This window comes from Knufia obscura (genome assembly GCF_036327395.1).
Source record: "Knufia obscura strain CCFEE 5817 isolate CBS 148926 chromosome Unknown scaffold_1, whole genome shotgun sequence".
NCBI lineage: Eukaryota > Fungi > Ascomycota > Eurotiomycetes > Chaetothyriales > Trichomeriaceae > Knufia > Knufia obscura.
In genome coordinates this window covers 3,445,463-3,460,820 of record NW_027042687.1, presented here as the reverse complement: position 1 = coordinate 3,460,820, position 15,358 = coordinate 3,445,463, and the positions used below count along the sequence as shown (strand labels likewise).

The 15,358-nt window shown below is 51.3% G+C and overlaps 7 protein-coding genes across 7 annotated transcripts; 4 read left to right on the top strand and 3 right to left on the bottom strand.

The window, feature by feature from the left end:
- Positions 1-861: 861 nt before the first annotated feature.
- On the top strand, positions 862-3,900 carry PHO81 (phosphate system positive regulatory protein pho81; the record flags this gene model as incomplete). The annotated part of the gene is made up of 1 exon (XM_064869752.1): positions 862-3,900. The coding sequence occupies one exon, from the start codon at positions 862-864 to the stop codon at positions 3,898-3,900; it is 3,039 nt and encodes a 1,012-aa protein (XP_064735249.1).
- Positions 3,901-4,333: 433 nt separating this feature from the next.
- On the top strand, positions 4,334-5,106 carry PMZ80_001305 (uncharacterized protein; the record flags this gene model as incomplete). The annotated part of the gene is made up of 2 exons (XM_064869751.1): positions 4,334-4,436; positions 4,499-5,106. 2 exons carry the CDS (start codon positions 4,334-4,336, stop codon positions 5,104-5,106), a joined length of 711 nt encoding a protein of 236 aa, XP_064735248.1.
- A 273-nt stretch (positions 5,107-5,379) lies between these two features.
- On the bottom strand, positions 5,380-6,375 carry PMZ80_001304 (uncharacterized protein; the record flags this gene model as incomplete). The annotated part of the gene is made up of 1 exon (XM_064869750.1): positions 5,380-6,375. The coding sequence occupies one exon, from the start codon at positions 6,373-6,375 to the stop codon at positions 5,380-5,382; it is 996 nt and encodes a 331-aa protein (XP_064735247.1).
- A 307-nt stretch (positions 6,376-6,682) lies between these two features.
- PMZ80_001303 (uncharacterized protein) lies at positions 6,683-7,729 on the bottom strand (the record flags this gene model as incomplete). The annotated part of the gene is made up of 2 exons (XM_064869749.1): positions 6,683-6,840; positions 6,916-7,729. 2 exons carry the CDS (start codon positions 7,727-7,729, stop codon positions 6,683-6,685), a joined length of 972 nt encoding a protein of 323 aa, XP_064735246.1.
- A 589-nt stretch (positions 7,730-8,318) lies between these two features.
- On the bottom strand, positions 8,319-9,467 carry PMZ80_001302 (uncharacterized protein; the record flags this gene model as incomplete). Its single annotated transcript, XM_064869748.1, has 1 exon — positions 8,319-9,467. The coding sequence occupies one exon, from the start codon at positions 9,465-9,467 to the stop codon at positions 8,319-8,321; it is 1,149 nt and encodes a 382-aa protein (XP_064735245.1).
- A 554-nt stretch (positions 9,468-10,021) lies between these two features.
- On the top strand, positions 10,022-11,996 carry TOP3 (DNA topoisomerase; the record flags this gene model as incomplete). Its single annotated transcript, XM_064869747.1, has 2 exons — positions 10,022-10,111; positions 10,161-11,996. 2 exons carry the CDS (start codon positions 10,022-10,024, stop codon positions 11,994-11,996), a joined length of 1,926 nt encoding a protein of 641 aa, XP_064735244.1.
- Positions 11,997-12,666: 670 nt separating this feature from the next.
- Positions 12,667-13,749, top strand: PMZ80_001300 (uncharacterized protein; the record flags this gene model as incomplete). The annotated part of the gene is made up of 1 exon (XM_064869746.1): positions 12,667-13,749. The coding sequence occupies one exon, from the start codon at positions 12,667-12,669 to the stop codon at positions 13,747-13,749; it is 1,083 nt and encodes a 360-aa protein (XP_064735243.1).
- Between the last annotated feature and the right edge of the window lie 1,609 nt (positions 13,750-15,358).

Here is a 15,358-nt window from a genome sequence, read left to right as displayed (position 1 = left end):
CTTCTCGAAGGGTTCTTTGTCGTCAACGTGGGGCACGCGACGAAGGAGAATGCGTCGAATACCGCGAGAGATGAACAAAGGGATGGGATGCCGGAGACAGCTCGAGCACGGACATATGTCATCGAGAGGGCCGTGAACATTGATATTCTGAACGCAATAGCCCATGATATCGTTATAGATACCTTGGCTCTGGGCAACGATGTTTGCAAACATCCTGAGCAGACAACTTGAATTGGCAGTTGATGGTTCCCGTGGATTGACGCTGTGATGCAGATCATGCCAAGGTCGTTTCGAAAAACCCAGCCATCGTGTTTTTTCCCAAAGTGTGACAACGACAACGACGCTCTTACCCGTTATGCAATATCACTTCAACATCAGAAGTAAGCAGAAGATGTGAAAAAGGCTCGCTGAGCACCACAGTAAGCTGATACCAAGATTGACTTCACTACGAGCACTTCGAGCAAAACGATATCCTCTTCAGGTAAACATGTGCCAGCAACAGGTGCTCTGATTGGTCGATCGTCGACTTCGCGTGAAGTGGACCTATGACTGTGAATTCTGTTTTCTAATCCTCACACATATACGGGACCTATTGAAATATTTGTGGAAGCTTCGAGACGTTGAGGCTGTCTGCAGCTACCAAGTCGAGCTCAGCGCATAGGTACCATCGCGGCTGCGGCGCAACTTCCTCGAACAGACGAAAGCACGATGGACTGGAATTGCTTGTGAGCCTTGGCTTCGGCAACAGCCCGGAAACCCCAACAGACACAGCCCAGAGCGACAGCGGAGGCAAGAACGAAGCATATTCGACTTCAAATCCTGCGTGTTGAGTGAGGTAGAGGTACCCAGTACTGCGTGACCATGAAGTTCGGAAAACAAATTCAGCGGCAGCAGCTGGACCTGCCGGAATATGCTTCGAGCTTCCTCAACTACAAGGCTCTTAAGAAACTTATCAAGCAGCTTAGCGCGACTCCGACTATCCCAGCACAAGGCGCCCCCACCCCAGAAGATGCACAAGCGGCACTCAGAGCCAACAGACAGGTCTTCTTCTTCAGCTTAGAACGAGAAATCTCTAAAGTCAACACCTTTTACATCCAGAAAGAGGCCGAGTTCTCGCTAAGGCTAAAGACGCTTCTCGACAAGAAGCGCGTCATTCAAGCACGAGCTTCGGCGAACTCAAGGGTCTCGGCTAGCTTTGCTACTCTAGTTGAGGGCTTTCAGCAATTCGACAATGACCTGAACAAGCTGCAGCAGTTCGTTGAAGTCAACGAGACAGCAATCTCCAAGATCCTGAAGAAGTGGGACAAGACTTCAAAGTCTCGGACGAAAGAGCTTTACCTCCAGCGCGCCGTTGAGATCCAACCTTGCTTCAACCGAGATGTTCTCCGAGATCTGTCAGATCGAGCAACGACAGCGAGGCAAGATCTGGAGGCTTGGGCCGAGGGCGAGAATATCCAGTACATAAGCGCTGGCACTTCTGAGCGGACAATAGGCCAGCGAGTGGGCACAGAGGAAAGTGATGCTGATCTACAGATCTTGCAAGCCGCGGCAGCTGGAAATGTGACGGCACTTAGAGAGTGGGTGTCAAGGCTTGGAAACGCTGCAAATGCAAAAGAACGATTTACGAGAATATTCCTCAGCTCGGTGAGCGAGGCTCCAAGAGAATCCATCGAGGCACTTCTACAATCGAATCTGGTCGACATTCATGCAGAGGATGACATGAATGAGAGGAATTGCTTACACGAAGCTACGATATACGGCAACGAATTTGTGCTGGATCTTGCACTGTCCCAGAACGTCGATGTCAATCGCCTTGATGTCTATGGAAGAGCTCCACTCCACTACGCATCAATGCGAGGACGATTGGCGATGGTTGAAAAGCTCATTGCGGCAGGACCGAGTATGATCGACTTGAGAGATCATGACAACTTCTCACCACTGATTCACAGTATTGTCAGAGACAGAATCGATTGCGTCCGGTTGTTGCTCTCTCAACATGCGTCCATCAACCCTGCTAGCGATAACGACCACATCCCACTCAACTTGGCTTGTCAGCACGGTTTGACCGAAATTGTCAAGCTGCTGCTCGAGATGAATGCTCAACTACTGCCAGATGCCGAAGGTCTATACCCGCAACATCTTGTGGCTAGAGCTAGTGCGGATCCGGAATTGCTACTCCTACTCAACCAGCATGGTGCAGACCTAAATCAGAGAGACAAGCTCTACGCTTGGACGCCATTATTCCATGCAGCCAGCGAAGGCAAAGTGGCATGCCTAAAAGCTCTTCTTGAGAACGGCGCTGATCCTGCTGCTATAGATGAGAAGGGTTTGACGGCTACTTACTATGCAACATGGGAGGGTCATCTAGAATGCATGGACTTGCTGTGGGACAAAGTAACCCAGCCCAAGCCGCAGCCTCGTTTTGCAACAGCAAGTACCATGACCGTTCCCTCCACGACCGCAATGGATGTCTCTCCACCAGCAATACCCGAAGGGGACGGCATTCCTGACCTCTACCTACCTCCTCCGATAATACCACTCAGACGGTATGGCCATAACTTTCTCGACACGAAGACGCTTGTCTCTATCAGTTTTGACAGAGGAGCCAAAGCGATCAAATTCTTCAATGAAGGACGATACCCTGCAGCACGAATCACAATATCCTCTAAGATGTCAGACCTCATACCACGGAATATCATGCTGCCGATACAAGAAGACACTCGAATTGTATCTTTCCAGATCGACAACCTTGATAGTTTCGCGGTTGACTTCGACATCTTTCCTACTTTTGGATCGAAGGTAATCGCCAAATCTGTAGCACTTTCAGATGTGTTCAAAGCCGTTGATAGCAGCTCCGGCATCTGCACACTGCCGCTTTTCGATCCTCGACTACGGAGTATCGGTCAAATACAATTCAGCTACCAGGTGGTGAAGCCGTACAGTGGAACACCACTTGAGATCACCCAATTTGCAACGTACTGGAAAGCGACAAGTTCAAGCGACGACAGCGGTGCGCTCATCACAGGCTCGAGCTTGTCGGGAGATTATCTCAGGTTGTGCGTGCAGATGACCCGAGATGGCTTCCCGATCATTGCTTCTTCCTACCTCAAGACACATCATGGTCTGGACGTATCGATAAGTCAGCGCAGACTCGACGAGCTCTCAACACTTGGAGCCATAGGTCTGGGATCCTCGGAAACCCCCTCTCTCACAGAAGCAGACGACATACATTATTGGCGTGCTAAACTTGACCATAGCATTGCTACCCTCAAAGACGTCCTTGCCACAATTCCAGCTGGCATCCACCTCAACCTCCACATTCTGTATCCCACGGAGGCCGAAGAACAGGCGCTGTGCAATTACCAAACAATTGATATCAATCGTTTCGCCGACACGATCCTGACTGAAGTTTTCAGTCATGCACGCAATTTGAGAGCACAAAATCCAGACTTGACTCGATCGATAGTCTTCTCATCCTGGAATCCCTCCATCTGCACTGCCATTAACTGGAAACAGCCCAACTATCCCGTGCTGCTATGCAACGATCTTGGTGGCAGCAAATATCACAACGAAGTCATGAACATCACATCGTCGAGCGTACCCCCGGTCGTACCAAGCTCTTCGATCAAGGAGTCGGCACGGCTAGCGCAGAGCAATAACTTCATGGGCCTTATGTGCTCAAGTCGGATATTGCAGAGGGTGCCTGCACTAGTTGACACGATCAAGCAGGCTGGATTGGTAATGGTCTCGGACATCTCTGATCAGAGTGGCAGTGATTCTGGAACCGGATCAGTGACAGGTGGTGCAGGTACCGATGGGTATACGGCAATGCCGGAAGGAGTCAATGGTGTAATGAAGATGAACGGAATATTGAGGTTCAACGAGAGCATAGATATGTGATGGAGGCACCATTCGAGTGATCAGTAGCATAGCGAGCGTACATAGTATTCAGCGAGAGAATTGATGTCCCATGTTCTCCGTATCAAACGTCTTTGAGTGATTTCATGCTTGGTTTTCTCGAATCGCGCATTTTTATTGGCATTTCTCGGAAGGCAACTGCAATACCATTCTATACCACAACCACGACTGCTTCAACGAACAGATATAGTACTTCTATATGAGAATCGCGTCAAGTTTCCAAGGGCCAGTCACGACACTGTATTGCGCAGCACACATCAAAGTACGAGCCTGCGCTGAGCATCATTACGGCAGTCGCCAAGTCCATGCTGCTGCACATACATAAATCCTGTCCATTGGCAACGATCATCATCTGAAAGGCGTCTAGCACTTAACAGTCAACATACGTCCGTGATCAGGGTTTCACTTCATCTAGATGGCAGCCGTAGACCGTGCCTCAGCGCGCCTCCGCAAGACCTTCAAATACCCATCCGACGACGAAGGCTCCGATGGCTCAAGAGATGAACTCGACGAAGAAGGTACAATGCCACTAACCCACTACACTACACTTGCCGATACGCACGCAGACTAACAACCCCAGAACAAGAATCCCTCCTCACCACCCTCCAAACCAAATCCGCCATCTCAAACAAAACCTACACCCTAATCTTCACAACCCTCCCCCTAACACTAACACCCCTCTTCACATACCACCTTCTCGTCAGCGCTACCACACCCGCACGCCTCCGTCTCCTCTGTCTCCTCTCCCTGACATCTCTCCTCGCATCCTCATTCACAATGTTCTTCCTCTCCAACATCGACACCACCGACGCCCGCGCCCGCCTAAACACCCGCCAACGCCAGATGAACCGCGCTACATTCTCCGCACCACCACATGCGACAGCGCTGCTCAATATCCTGACGAAGCTGCTGGATAAAATGGACGATATGCGTCTTGATCTCGATTCCGAGGGACCACTCTTGCAGGCACTGCCCGTGCTTAATGGTGTGATGTGTGGATTGTTGGCGCTTGCGAGTTTGATACTGCGGGGCCAGAGTTTACGGGGTGTGAATGGGTTGATGTGGATGTACTTGTTGTTGCCGGGGGTTATGGCGGGGATGACGACTGTGGCGAGGTGGAGTATTATGGAGGAGCAGAGGGGGTTGAGGGAGTTGGGGGGTCTCAGGTATGGGTACAAGGGGGCTTGATGGGAGGGAAGCTATGGTAAGTAGGTGCTGATTGGTGTTGGGTTCTAGTAAGATTCGATGGCAGAAGTGGCATTGACATGAGATGATTATGAATTGATATGATATGATATGACACGAATTTACATACAAGAACTTTTTCGATCGGAAAACCCCCAGTCCAGCCCAGTTCAGTCCGCACCATGTAGACTCGGTCGCACATGCATGCATGCCCACCCAGAATGAAACTCCGCAATCACCTTACTCAGAGACTCGACATCATACCTACACTGAATCTTACATCCCCACCCCAAAAACACAAGCCCCAACCAAAACAGCAACAGCCATCAAACTATTCCCCCGTCCATACACAGTCTCAGCACCATTCTGATAACTCAACACACCACCTCCACTCGTCCCATTCCCACTCCCACCACTTCCACTCCCACCACCAGACGCGGTAGTATTCTTCGGATTCCCCCCCAACGGATGTTTCGCCATCCAATTCCCCCTCTGCTTCTCACTCAACGGGATAATCTCCCCACCCCACACCTCACCCGGACACTCATGCACATCCACCACATTCCCATCCAGCCCCTTCGCCGCATTCCGGTAAGCCCTCAACGTCTCCCCACTTGCCTCCTCCTTCGGCAACGGATTAATAACCATAACCATCCCCCTCTCACATACACTCTCCCCCCCATCAGTAGCGAGTTGCATCCCATCAAGCGCGTAGATCCATGTTGTCTCTGTACTTTTCACCGTCACGACAAACTTTTGAGGCGCAATCTGACCATTACTCGTAGGGTGAAACCCACTGAAAATAGCCCGTTGGTCGACGCCACCGCTGCGCTTTATGGGGACGCAGGGGGATGAGAAACTGGATTGGATTATAGAGTAATTGGAGGGGTAGAAGTAGAATGTTAGGGTGTCGCCTATGGGGATGTTTTTGAGGGTTGTGGGGGTGAAGTTGGTGCTGTTTTGGGCTACTGCTATGTTGTGGTTGCGCGGGCCGGTTGGTGTGGAGGAGGGGAAGGTTATGGTTGTGGTGCTGGTGGACGGGGAGGCGTCGATTTCTGTTTCGGTGGAGAGGTCGGTGTCGTCTGATGTTGCGGTTGCGGTGCTGAGGGTTGAGGGGCCGGAGACGGAAGGGGCTTGACGGGCGTCGAGGGAGATGGAATTGAGATAGGGATCTGAGGGGTGGGAGAGTTGGCGGGGGATTGGGGCTGCTTTGGCGGTTGTTGAGGTTGCGTGGGAGAGGAGAGCTGGGAGGATGAGCTGGAGGAGCTTCATGGCGGCGGTGTTTGCTCTGGTCCCTGTCTTGCTGTACCGCTGTTTAAGCTTGACCTGTGGTGTTGCAAGCTGCTCTAGTTAGTAGAAAATATTGTACAAGAAGAAATCCTGGTCAACTCTGCATGGTAAAAATGCCTCAACGGTGATGTCGAGGTTTCTTTGTTTTCAGCTTGAACTCGAAAACGGTGTTTTGTGTACAAGGAAATTGGTCGATATTGCGCATTGACCACTGCTTGCAGAGGAATTCCGTAACCATGCTTCACTCCGCACTGTACTCGTATACTCCCGCTGTTTCCGTATCCTACTCTTACAGCCCATTTTGTGATGTTCCAATCTTTGCGCCGATAGCCTCCCTCAGCTCTGCATTCTTCTCAACTGGTTTCGGTGGAGGAGGAACATTCGGCCATGGCTTCAGCAGAGCATCCTGTATCATGACAACGCAACCTTTCGGACCGGACACGGCACCTATGCGCACGGATCAGCATCAACTCGTTACCATCGAAACACAATCTGCAGAACAGATCGAGACCATCAACTCACCATTCACCAAAACAATCCCCTTCTCCTCATCCGTCTGCAGCACCTTCAAATTCTGCACAGTATTCCTCTGCCCACCCATATTCCCAGCCATCTTCTTCCCCGGATAAACACGACTACCACCACCCTGACCATTACCCGTTCCACCCGCACTTCTATGCGACAAAGAGTGACCGTGACTCCTCGGCTGACCTCCAAACCCCCACCTCTTCATCACACCCGAAAAGCCCTTCCCCTTGCAATCACTCCTCGTATCAACATATTGACCCTCCATGAACCAACTCGCATGTATACTCTCACCCACAGAAAGTAACCCCTTCTCATCCCTCACCCTGAACTCCTGCAGATACCGTTTCGGCCCAACACCCTGCACGGAGAAATGCCCCAGCTCAGGCTTATTGATATTCTTGGGGTGTTTCGCGCCGGCACCGACGCAAACAGCGTAGTACCCATGCTCCTTCATCGTCTTGTGATGGACGACCTGGTTTCGTTCCAGCTGTAGCACGGTACATGGTACGCGTTCGCCCGTCTCAGAGTCGTAGATTGCCGTCATGCCGCGCTTGATTGCGAGGGCTCCTGTGCGCAGTGGTAGTGTGTCTGATTTGATCTTGCGCTCGTAGGCGGCTTTTTGCGTTGATAGGAGACCGGGCAGGCCAGGGCCATTGTTATAGGGGTTTACGCGGGGTGGTTCGAGTGATTTGATGCCGAAGGATCGGGTTTGTTGGGTTGCGGCTTTTGATGGTTGGAGGCAGGTTCGGGGGAGGAGGAAGGAGGGTGGGAGTGGGACTGCTACGAGGACTGTGGCTTTGGGAGGCATTGTGAGGGCCACAGGTGATGAGAGGGAAGTCGAACAGCGTGTAGTAGTTCACCTAGCGCTGTCGCATGATGGCAGCTGTACTTTTTGGATCCGAATCTCGCGCAGCCTCGTCGGAGGTTCTACAAAACAGCGCTTCAGGCATCGATATCACGCCGTACCGGTCTGACCTCACCGTAGCCATGTTTGCGCCTCAGGCCGCCACGTCTAGAAACTTACCTAAGTGATCGTTCATGATAGCCATGGGAAGGGCGGGGAGAGGCTAGAGCTTAGCGATGCGGAAATTCATTTCTCATGAGGTCGTCAGCTCGTGCTGGGTATCTAAACTATCATCTAAACTACTGTCCTCTCTATTATGCCCACCTGATTGTGCTTTGCCTCCTGAATGTGTCATTCAACCTGTGAGCTGGCCTCGCAGTGAGGGCTTGAAAGCATTCTGGCTAGCCCCTGCCGGCGGGACTCTATCATTGCCCACCCTTCCTTCGTGCGTTCTGGATTGTGCTTCAAAGGCTTTCCAACATTTGAGGGCTGCTTATGCAATGCCCAACATCTGTATGCATGCTGGTCCAGCCATACCCGGGGTATTGCACTTTTACCTAAGGTCATATCTCTTCTTGGCCAGCTCGTAATCTTCAGCTTTCTTCTTCTCAACATCCGGGCTCCCGTTTGTAATTCTCTTCTTTTGCGGAGAATGCCTTCCCGAGAACTTCGGTGGTGAAGCCGATTTCGGGAAGAACATACCCACTTGCTTTTGATATTCCTTGTACTCCGGGTATTTGCCAGCTGAGAGGTACTCGGTTATCGGCGTGCTTCCCAGGAAAACACTGGTGTAGATTGCTGGACCAATAATCGTCCAATTCAGCAGACTACCAGCCAGCACGCTTGACCAGAGGTAGAACGTCCACCAAACACAAATCTCGGATGTAAAGTTCGGGTGCCGAGAGTAAGCCCATAGCCCAGTCATGCGAAATCCACGGTCAAGCTCTTCAGCAGTGAAGCCGCAGCCTGCCGGTACCTTGGCCGTGTCTCGATACTTGTACTTGGCTGTCTGATAGTTCCATTGTTGCCCGTCTGCGACGAAAGTTTGACCTACCAGGTACACAATTGTGCCTGCGAAGAAGTAGTCCAGACTTGTGATGGCAGATCCGCCATGTGCTGTGTCGAGGCGCGAGAGAAGTACTGAGATGTAGCTTGGTGCCGTGACCAGGAAAAGCAGGACGTTCTGCACACTAGCAATAAAGATTACATCGAGGACGAAGAATGCCGGCTGGCCGATCTTGTCTTTGATGATAGCCCATCTATAATCCTCACTTCCAATCTTGTAGCCACCTCTTCGCCAGTAGTTATATGTCAACCTCATACTCCATATCGTGCTGACAATAAGTCTCAGATCCATCCTTTGGGCTGCAAGCCCCGACATGTGCGTCCATATCGCCCAATGCGCGTTGTACAGGGTAGGTAGGATGGACCATACTCGGTCTATTTGCGACCAGTTCTGATTGAGCTCGGCAAAGAAGAGGAAGAAGGGCGAGAGGAAAATGGAGAACGCGAGGCCAGATATGAATGGGTTCGTATCCACGTAAAGTTGCTTAAGCGAGGCGGTGTTTGTGATGTGCTCGCTGATCAAGCCTGGCAGCGGTCGTAGGTCGCTGAGGTATGGCTGGAGGGTCCTGGCGTAGTCGGCGCAATCACTTGCGATCTGCACGATAGGGAGGGCCATGCTGATGTTAGCTGGCGCCATATTGGAGACTGAGCGTGAGAGCACGAGCAGCAAGAAGGGCAGATGCGGTGCAGTACTCTATTTCACATTCGCACAACAAGCGGCACGAATTGTTCCGCTGTCACGCCCGCAAAGATCATGACGTCGTATCAAAACAGCGTCATGGTCAACAATAACCTCCCACTGTTTGAGAGCAGAGTCCTTGATCTACCATTGTGTAATAGTAGTATGAAACTGGTTCAATTTGTGTATCAATGGGTTCAGGTAATGAATGTAGTTTGAAATTGGTTCAAGTTGTGTGTCAATGTGTTCAGTTGATGAAGGATGTGTAAGGTGGTTATCTCTTACACGAGCTTCACTTGCGCAGAATCACGCCGCAGGCAAATGTCCGTAGACTGCTCGGCCCGGCTGTACCTGTAGCAATGTAAAGGTCTGGACGTGCCTCGCTTAAACTTGCACGCGATTATTGGGTTGTAACTTCCTCGAGTCTCGTGCGCCTTCTCTCCTTCCCCAACCGGCTTGATTGTGGTAAACAAGTCACAGTCTGTTCTCCCATACTGCCTTCAAGATGAGATATGCCCGGTCAGAAGATTCTTTGCGTGGCGGAGAAGCCTGCCATCGCCAAAGCTGTCGCAGGGCATTTGGCAGGCGGAAGGTTGACAACTGTGAGTGGCCCAGCCTTATGAGGCTAGGTCGGCGCTGACAGCAACATAGCATAATGTGCTAGGCAGTCAATATGTGAAGAACTATGAGTTCACATACAACTTCCCACTATGGGGCAATTGCGAAGTCACCATGACCAGCGTACTCGGCCATCTGACAGGCTTGGATTTCGATTCCAGATACAAAAATTGGAGATCATGTCCTCCAAGCCAACTCTTCGAGGCCCATACTAATGTTACCATCGATCAGGTTTGTGCAATGAGATTCATCAACATTGTGAATGCTGACAATTGCCAGGACAAGAAAGCTATCGCTGAAAACATCGCTCAACAAGCTCGCTGGTCCAAGGTTCTGTTCATCTGGACAGATTGTGATCGCGAAGGCGAGCACATAGGCTCTGAGGTCCGGGACCAGGCGATCAAGGGCAACTCTCGCATACAGGTCAAGCGAGCCAGATTCAGTAATACAGAGAAGAACCATGTTATCCAGGCTGCCCGCTCTCCCATCGACCTTGACGAAAGACAAGCAAACGCTGTCGCTGCTCGGATAGAGTTGGATCTCCGTATTGGCGCCGCTTTTACCCGCTTCCAAACCTTGTCCCTACAGCCGCTCTCCGCAAAGCTCGAGAACCAGATACTTAGCTACGGATCATGTCAATTCCCTACTCTGGGTTTCGTCGTCGACAGATACTACCGAGTGAGAAACTTCAAGCCGGAAACTTTCTGGCTGATCAAAGTCGTCCATAAGCGGGACAATATTAAAGTCAACTTCAACTGGAAAAGGGTACACCTTTTCGACAGAGCCGCAGTAACAATTCTCTTCGAGCAGTGCCTCGACTCGAAACTTGCCAAGGTAACAAAAGTGCAAAAGAAGCCAAAATCAAAATGGCGACCACTACCTTTGACGACGGTCGAGCTACAGATGCAGGGAAGTCGATACTTGCGCATGAACAGTCACGAAGTCATGGCTGTCGCCGAGAAGCTATATCAGAAAGGTTTCATCAGCTACCCAAGAACTGAGACCGATCAGTTTGCTCGTGATATGGATTTGAAAGCTCTCGTCCGGAAACAGATTCAACACCAAACTTGGGGTCAGTACGCTCAAAGCCTCATAGATGGTGGGTTCCAGCAACCTCGTGCAGGTCGAAATAATGATCAAGCACATCCTCCCATACATCCTGTAAATCACGTCGGGCCCGGGGCTCTCGATGCCAACGAGAAAAAAGTTTACGAATTCGTGACTCGGCGCTTCCTTGCATGCTGCTCAGAGGATGCGAAAGGAGAAGCTACAGACATCGAAATTGAATTGGTTCCAGAAGTCTTCCATGCTCATGGGCTAGTTGTCCTTGAGCGAAATTACCTCGACGTGTACGTCTATGACAAATGGGAAAGCAGTCAACAGCTACCTCAATTCAAGCTCGGGGAGACTTTCGAGCCTACCGAGGCCAACATGACCGACGGTAAAACAACTGCACCAAGCTATCTGACTGAGCCTGAACTCATTGGGCTCATGGATGCCAATGGCATAGGCACTGACGCGACAATGGCCGAGCACATTCAGAAGATCAAAGATCGAAACTACGTCCAGACGCGGCCCAAGGCAGGAGGTGGTCGAAACCAAGTTCAGGAATTCATCCCAACCGTGCTTGGAGTAGCCCTGATCGAAGGATACGATGATGTTGGACTTGACGTCAGTGTAAGCAAGCCCTTCCTTCGAAAGGAGATGGAGCTCAAGATGAAAGCGATCTGTGAAGGCCGCAAATCAAGGCGGGAAGTGGTTGAGGAAAGCCTGGAGCAATATCGGGAGGTCTTCGTCAAAACACAGCGGGAGCTCGACGCCCTGAAACGCTCGGTCACGAAGTATGTTGTCAATGAGGGTCGCGGGTAGTTCCATCCATCACTCTATTCGCAATTCCCTACAAGATTGCTCCACCTCGTTGCTCAGGCAAAACAGGTTTTACTATGACCCGATTTGCTCAAGTTCTAAATCAGGCCTGATCGGGAGAAGTCGTGGCGTCGTTTCGCTTTGTCAGGGACGAGATCGACGGATGTGGCTGGTGAGAGCGGAGAAACGTGCTCACCAGCCACAGTATCCCTAGTTAAACTTCGTCACGCCTGCGTCATCCGGCCAAAGAATCCTGGTTATTCTCCAGAGATCCTCACCTTTGCCTTGTTATCCCCTGCATGTGTGCGCGGCTCATCGCGTTCGCAAAGCATCTTTCAGGGCAGCTGACGACGCTACAATGATGTTCGCTTGTTGCCGCTTAGATCGCCGCCTCTGGCTAGCCGTCGTCGTGGTGCAGCCCAACGATATGACGAAATACCAACAAACGACCTGGCAGGGGCAAACAGTTGGGCCCACTGTGACATAGGTACCGTGATACAGATGGTTAGCAACGCAACACGATGGAAGCAGAGTATCTCAAGTACTTAAAGACAGCAAAGCCCATACCTTGAGCATAATTTGAACATACCAAATCATCAAGGACTTTGCAATCATACAACCAGTTTCTTGAAACCCATCAACTCAACTTCAACCAAAGCACATCACAATCACCATGTCTGGACTCATCAACAAGGCTAAGGAGGCACTCTCCGGCAACAAGCATGACAACACCCACTCAAGCAACACCCACTCCAACACCACCTACGGAGACAACCCGAACTCGAGCAACTATGGCAGCCACAACAGCAACGCGATGAACGCGGCTGACCCTCGCCACGATTCAGACCTCTCCAACCGCGGTAACCCAACTTCCACATACGACCCCCAAACCACTGGTGGCTACGGCTCAAACACCCACGGCAGCACCAACCATGGTCCTCATAACTCGAACATGATGAACAAGGCCGACCCACGCGTGGACTCGGACTACTCAAACACTGGGAGCGGCGGCTATGGTCACAACACTCACGGCAGCGGTGGCTACGGCTCAAACACCCATGGTAGCACCAACGCCGGTCCTCACAACTCGAACATGATGAACAAGGCAGACCCGCGTGTGGACTCAGACTACTCGAACACTGGAAGCGGATATGGTTCCCACACCACTGGTGGTTATTCTGGTTCAAACACCCACGGCAGCACAAATGCTGGCCCTCACAACTCCAACATCATGAACAAGATGGACCCAAGAGCCGATAGCGATAGAGACAACCGCAACGACCCAATGTCGCGAACAGGTGGCTATAGTGGCCAGGAATCCTATGGCACCGCCGGCGGCATGAACCCAGCACCATCGTCGGGTGGCTATGGCCACAGTGGCACATCAAGCCATGCTGGGGGCTACGACTCGGGCATGACAGGTCAACATGGTGGGTTGAGCCACGCTGCTGGCACAACCGGTCCTGTCTCCGGCAGCCACGGCCACGGTATGGCCCCAACTCACCACTCAACTACCACTGGTGGCCCAGGTGGCTATGGCTCGAACGAGTATGGCTCGAACACTCATGGATCCAGTGGCTACGGCTCAAACGAATATGGCTCAAGTGGCTACGGTTCAAACACAACACCAGGCTCTGGCAACACCAACAAGACTGCTGGCCCTCACAACAGCAACCTCATGAACAAGCTTGACCCTAGAGTCGATTCTGATATGGACAACAGCCGTCGAGTTGGCGGTGACAAGACCTACCAGTAGGGAATGAAATTTGAAGATACCCAAGGAAGTTGAGGCAAGAGCCTGGCTATCCAAGATACCTGCGCACGAGCAGCAGATGATGAATGTATGAATAGCATACCTGCATAATACGATACCAATTTGTACCTGACTCGTGTTTCCGATTGTCGCATTTCATCTTTACTACTGCATCTCATCCTCGTTCATCTGTTTATACAAGGTTTGACTCGAGACGTAACAAACCACTCTGCCCAAAACTCCCTCCTCATGGCGTTGAAGATGTTGAATAGGAGTCGTTGTGGCTGCCTTTGGCTCCAAAACCGAGCTTTGCCGAGCAATAGTTCAGATTGCACTAGTCCGGAAACGGATGGCTCGCGCTAAAAGGAGATTGAGCTACCGCCAACGCCTGCCCTTTTCTTCTTCAGACTGGACCAGAACATCTTTTCTGCTTCCACTTTCTACTCTGCAAAACTAACATGGACGCCACGAGACAACGAAATGGACCGTCAACGTTGACGTGGCGTCGAGACTCAGCTGGTGGGGAGGACGCCTCGTCCGGAGTTTGTATGCGGCTGAAGAAGAGCATGAGCTGTGCTCTCATACAAAAGTAGGTGACCGCCATGTAGGTTCGATTTCTGCCCACTGTGATCGCTCTCGCAGGCTTTGTTGAGATACTCTCATCGTCCATTCCTTCTACTGACCAGGACCATTGCAAACGTGATGGCTCTACGGTCGTCCATTCTTTTCTTGCTTGCCGCTTGTCCATTCTCATATGCCGAGTCATGGAACGCCTGGGATGACATTACAGTCACCAGCACATTGACCAAGACGACGACGATATGTCCTTGCGATGAATCAGAGACGCACCTTCCATCTTCGAGCTCGAAACGTGAGCCGTCGAGCTCTCAGGGCTGGACCGCATGGACGCAGCACACTACAAGCTTGACCTCTTCGTTGTCTGAGCCGTCAACCACAAGTCTTTCCGTATCACCCTCTTCGTCCGCATCCTTTCTTTCCTCCAGTACGACATGGGAGAGCACCACGTCTCATTACTATTCCAACACAACATCTCCTGCTATGAGCACGATATCCGTGTCATCGACGGAATTAGCATACACAAACACTACGAGCTCGTCCACGTATTCCTCTACAACTCCGGTGATTGAAACAACAACGACAAGTACATCTGATGAGCCGACTTCTGCAACGACGGTGCTTGTAGTATCTTCTACAACCTCAGTCATGGAGCCAACAACGACGACCAGTACCAGCGAGACGACTTCTACAACGACTGTGTCTATGAGCTCTTCTACAACGTCAATTATGGAGCCAACGACCACTAGCTCTAGCGAGGCGACTTCCCCGACAACCACAGCAGCTCCGGTCACAACTTCGAGCACAACTAGCGATTGTGTGACATCCATAATCACCGTCACGCTCAGTAAGAGAAGCGATATTGATATGTACAAGCATTTGCAGCCTAGATTTCTGGACGAGAAGCGTACCCTAATTGCCGTGCCGGTGAACGACTGTCCGGCTACTACCTCGACAAGCTCCAGCACAACTACAACCACGAGCTCAGAGGCAACTTCTACCACAACAGAAAGCACAACCTCCGAGACCACGACTA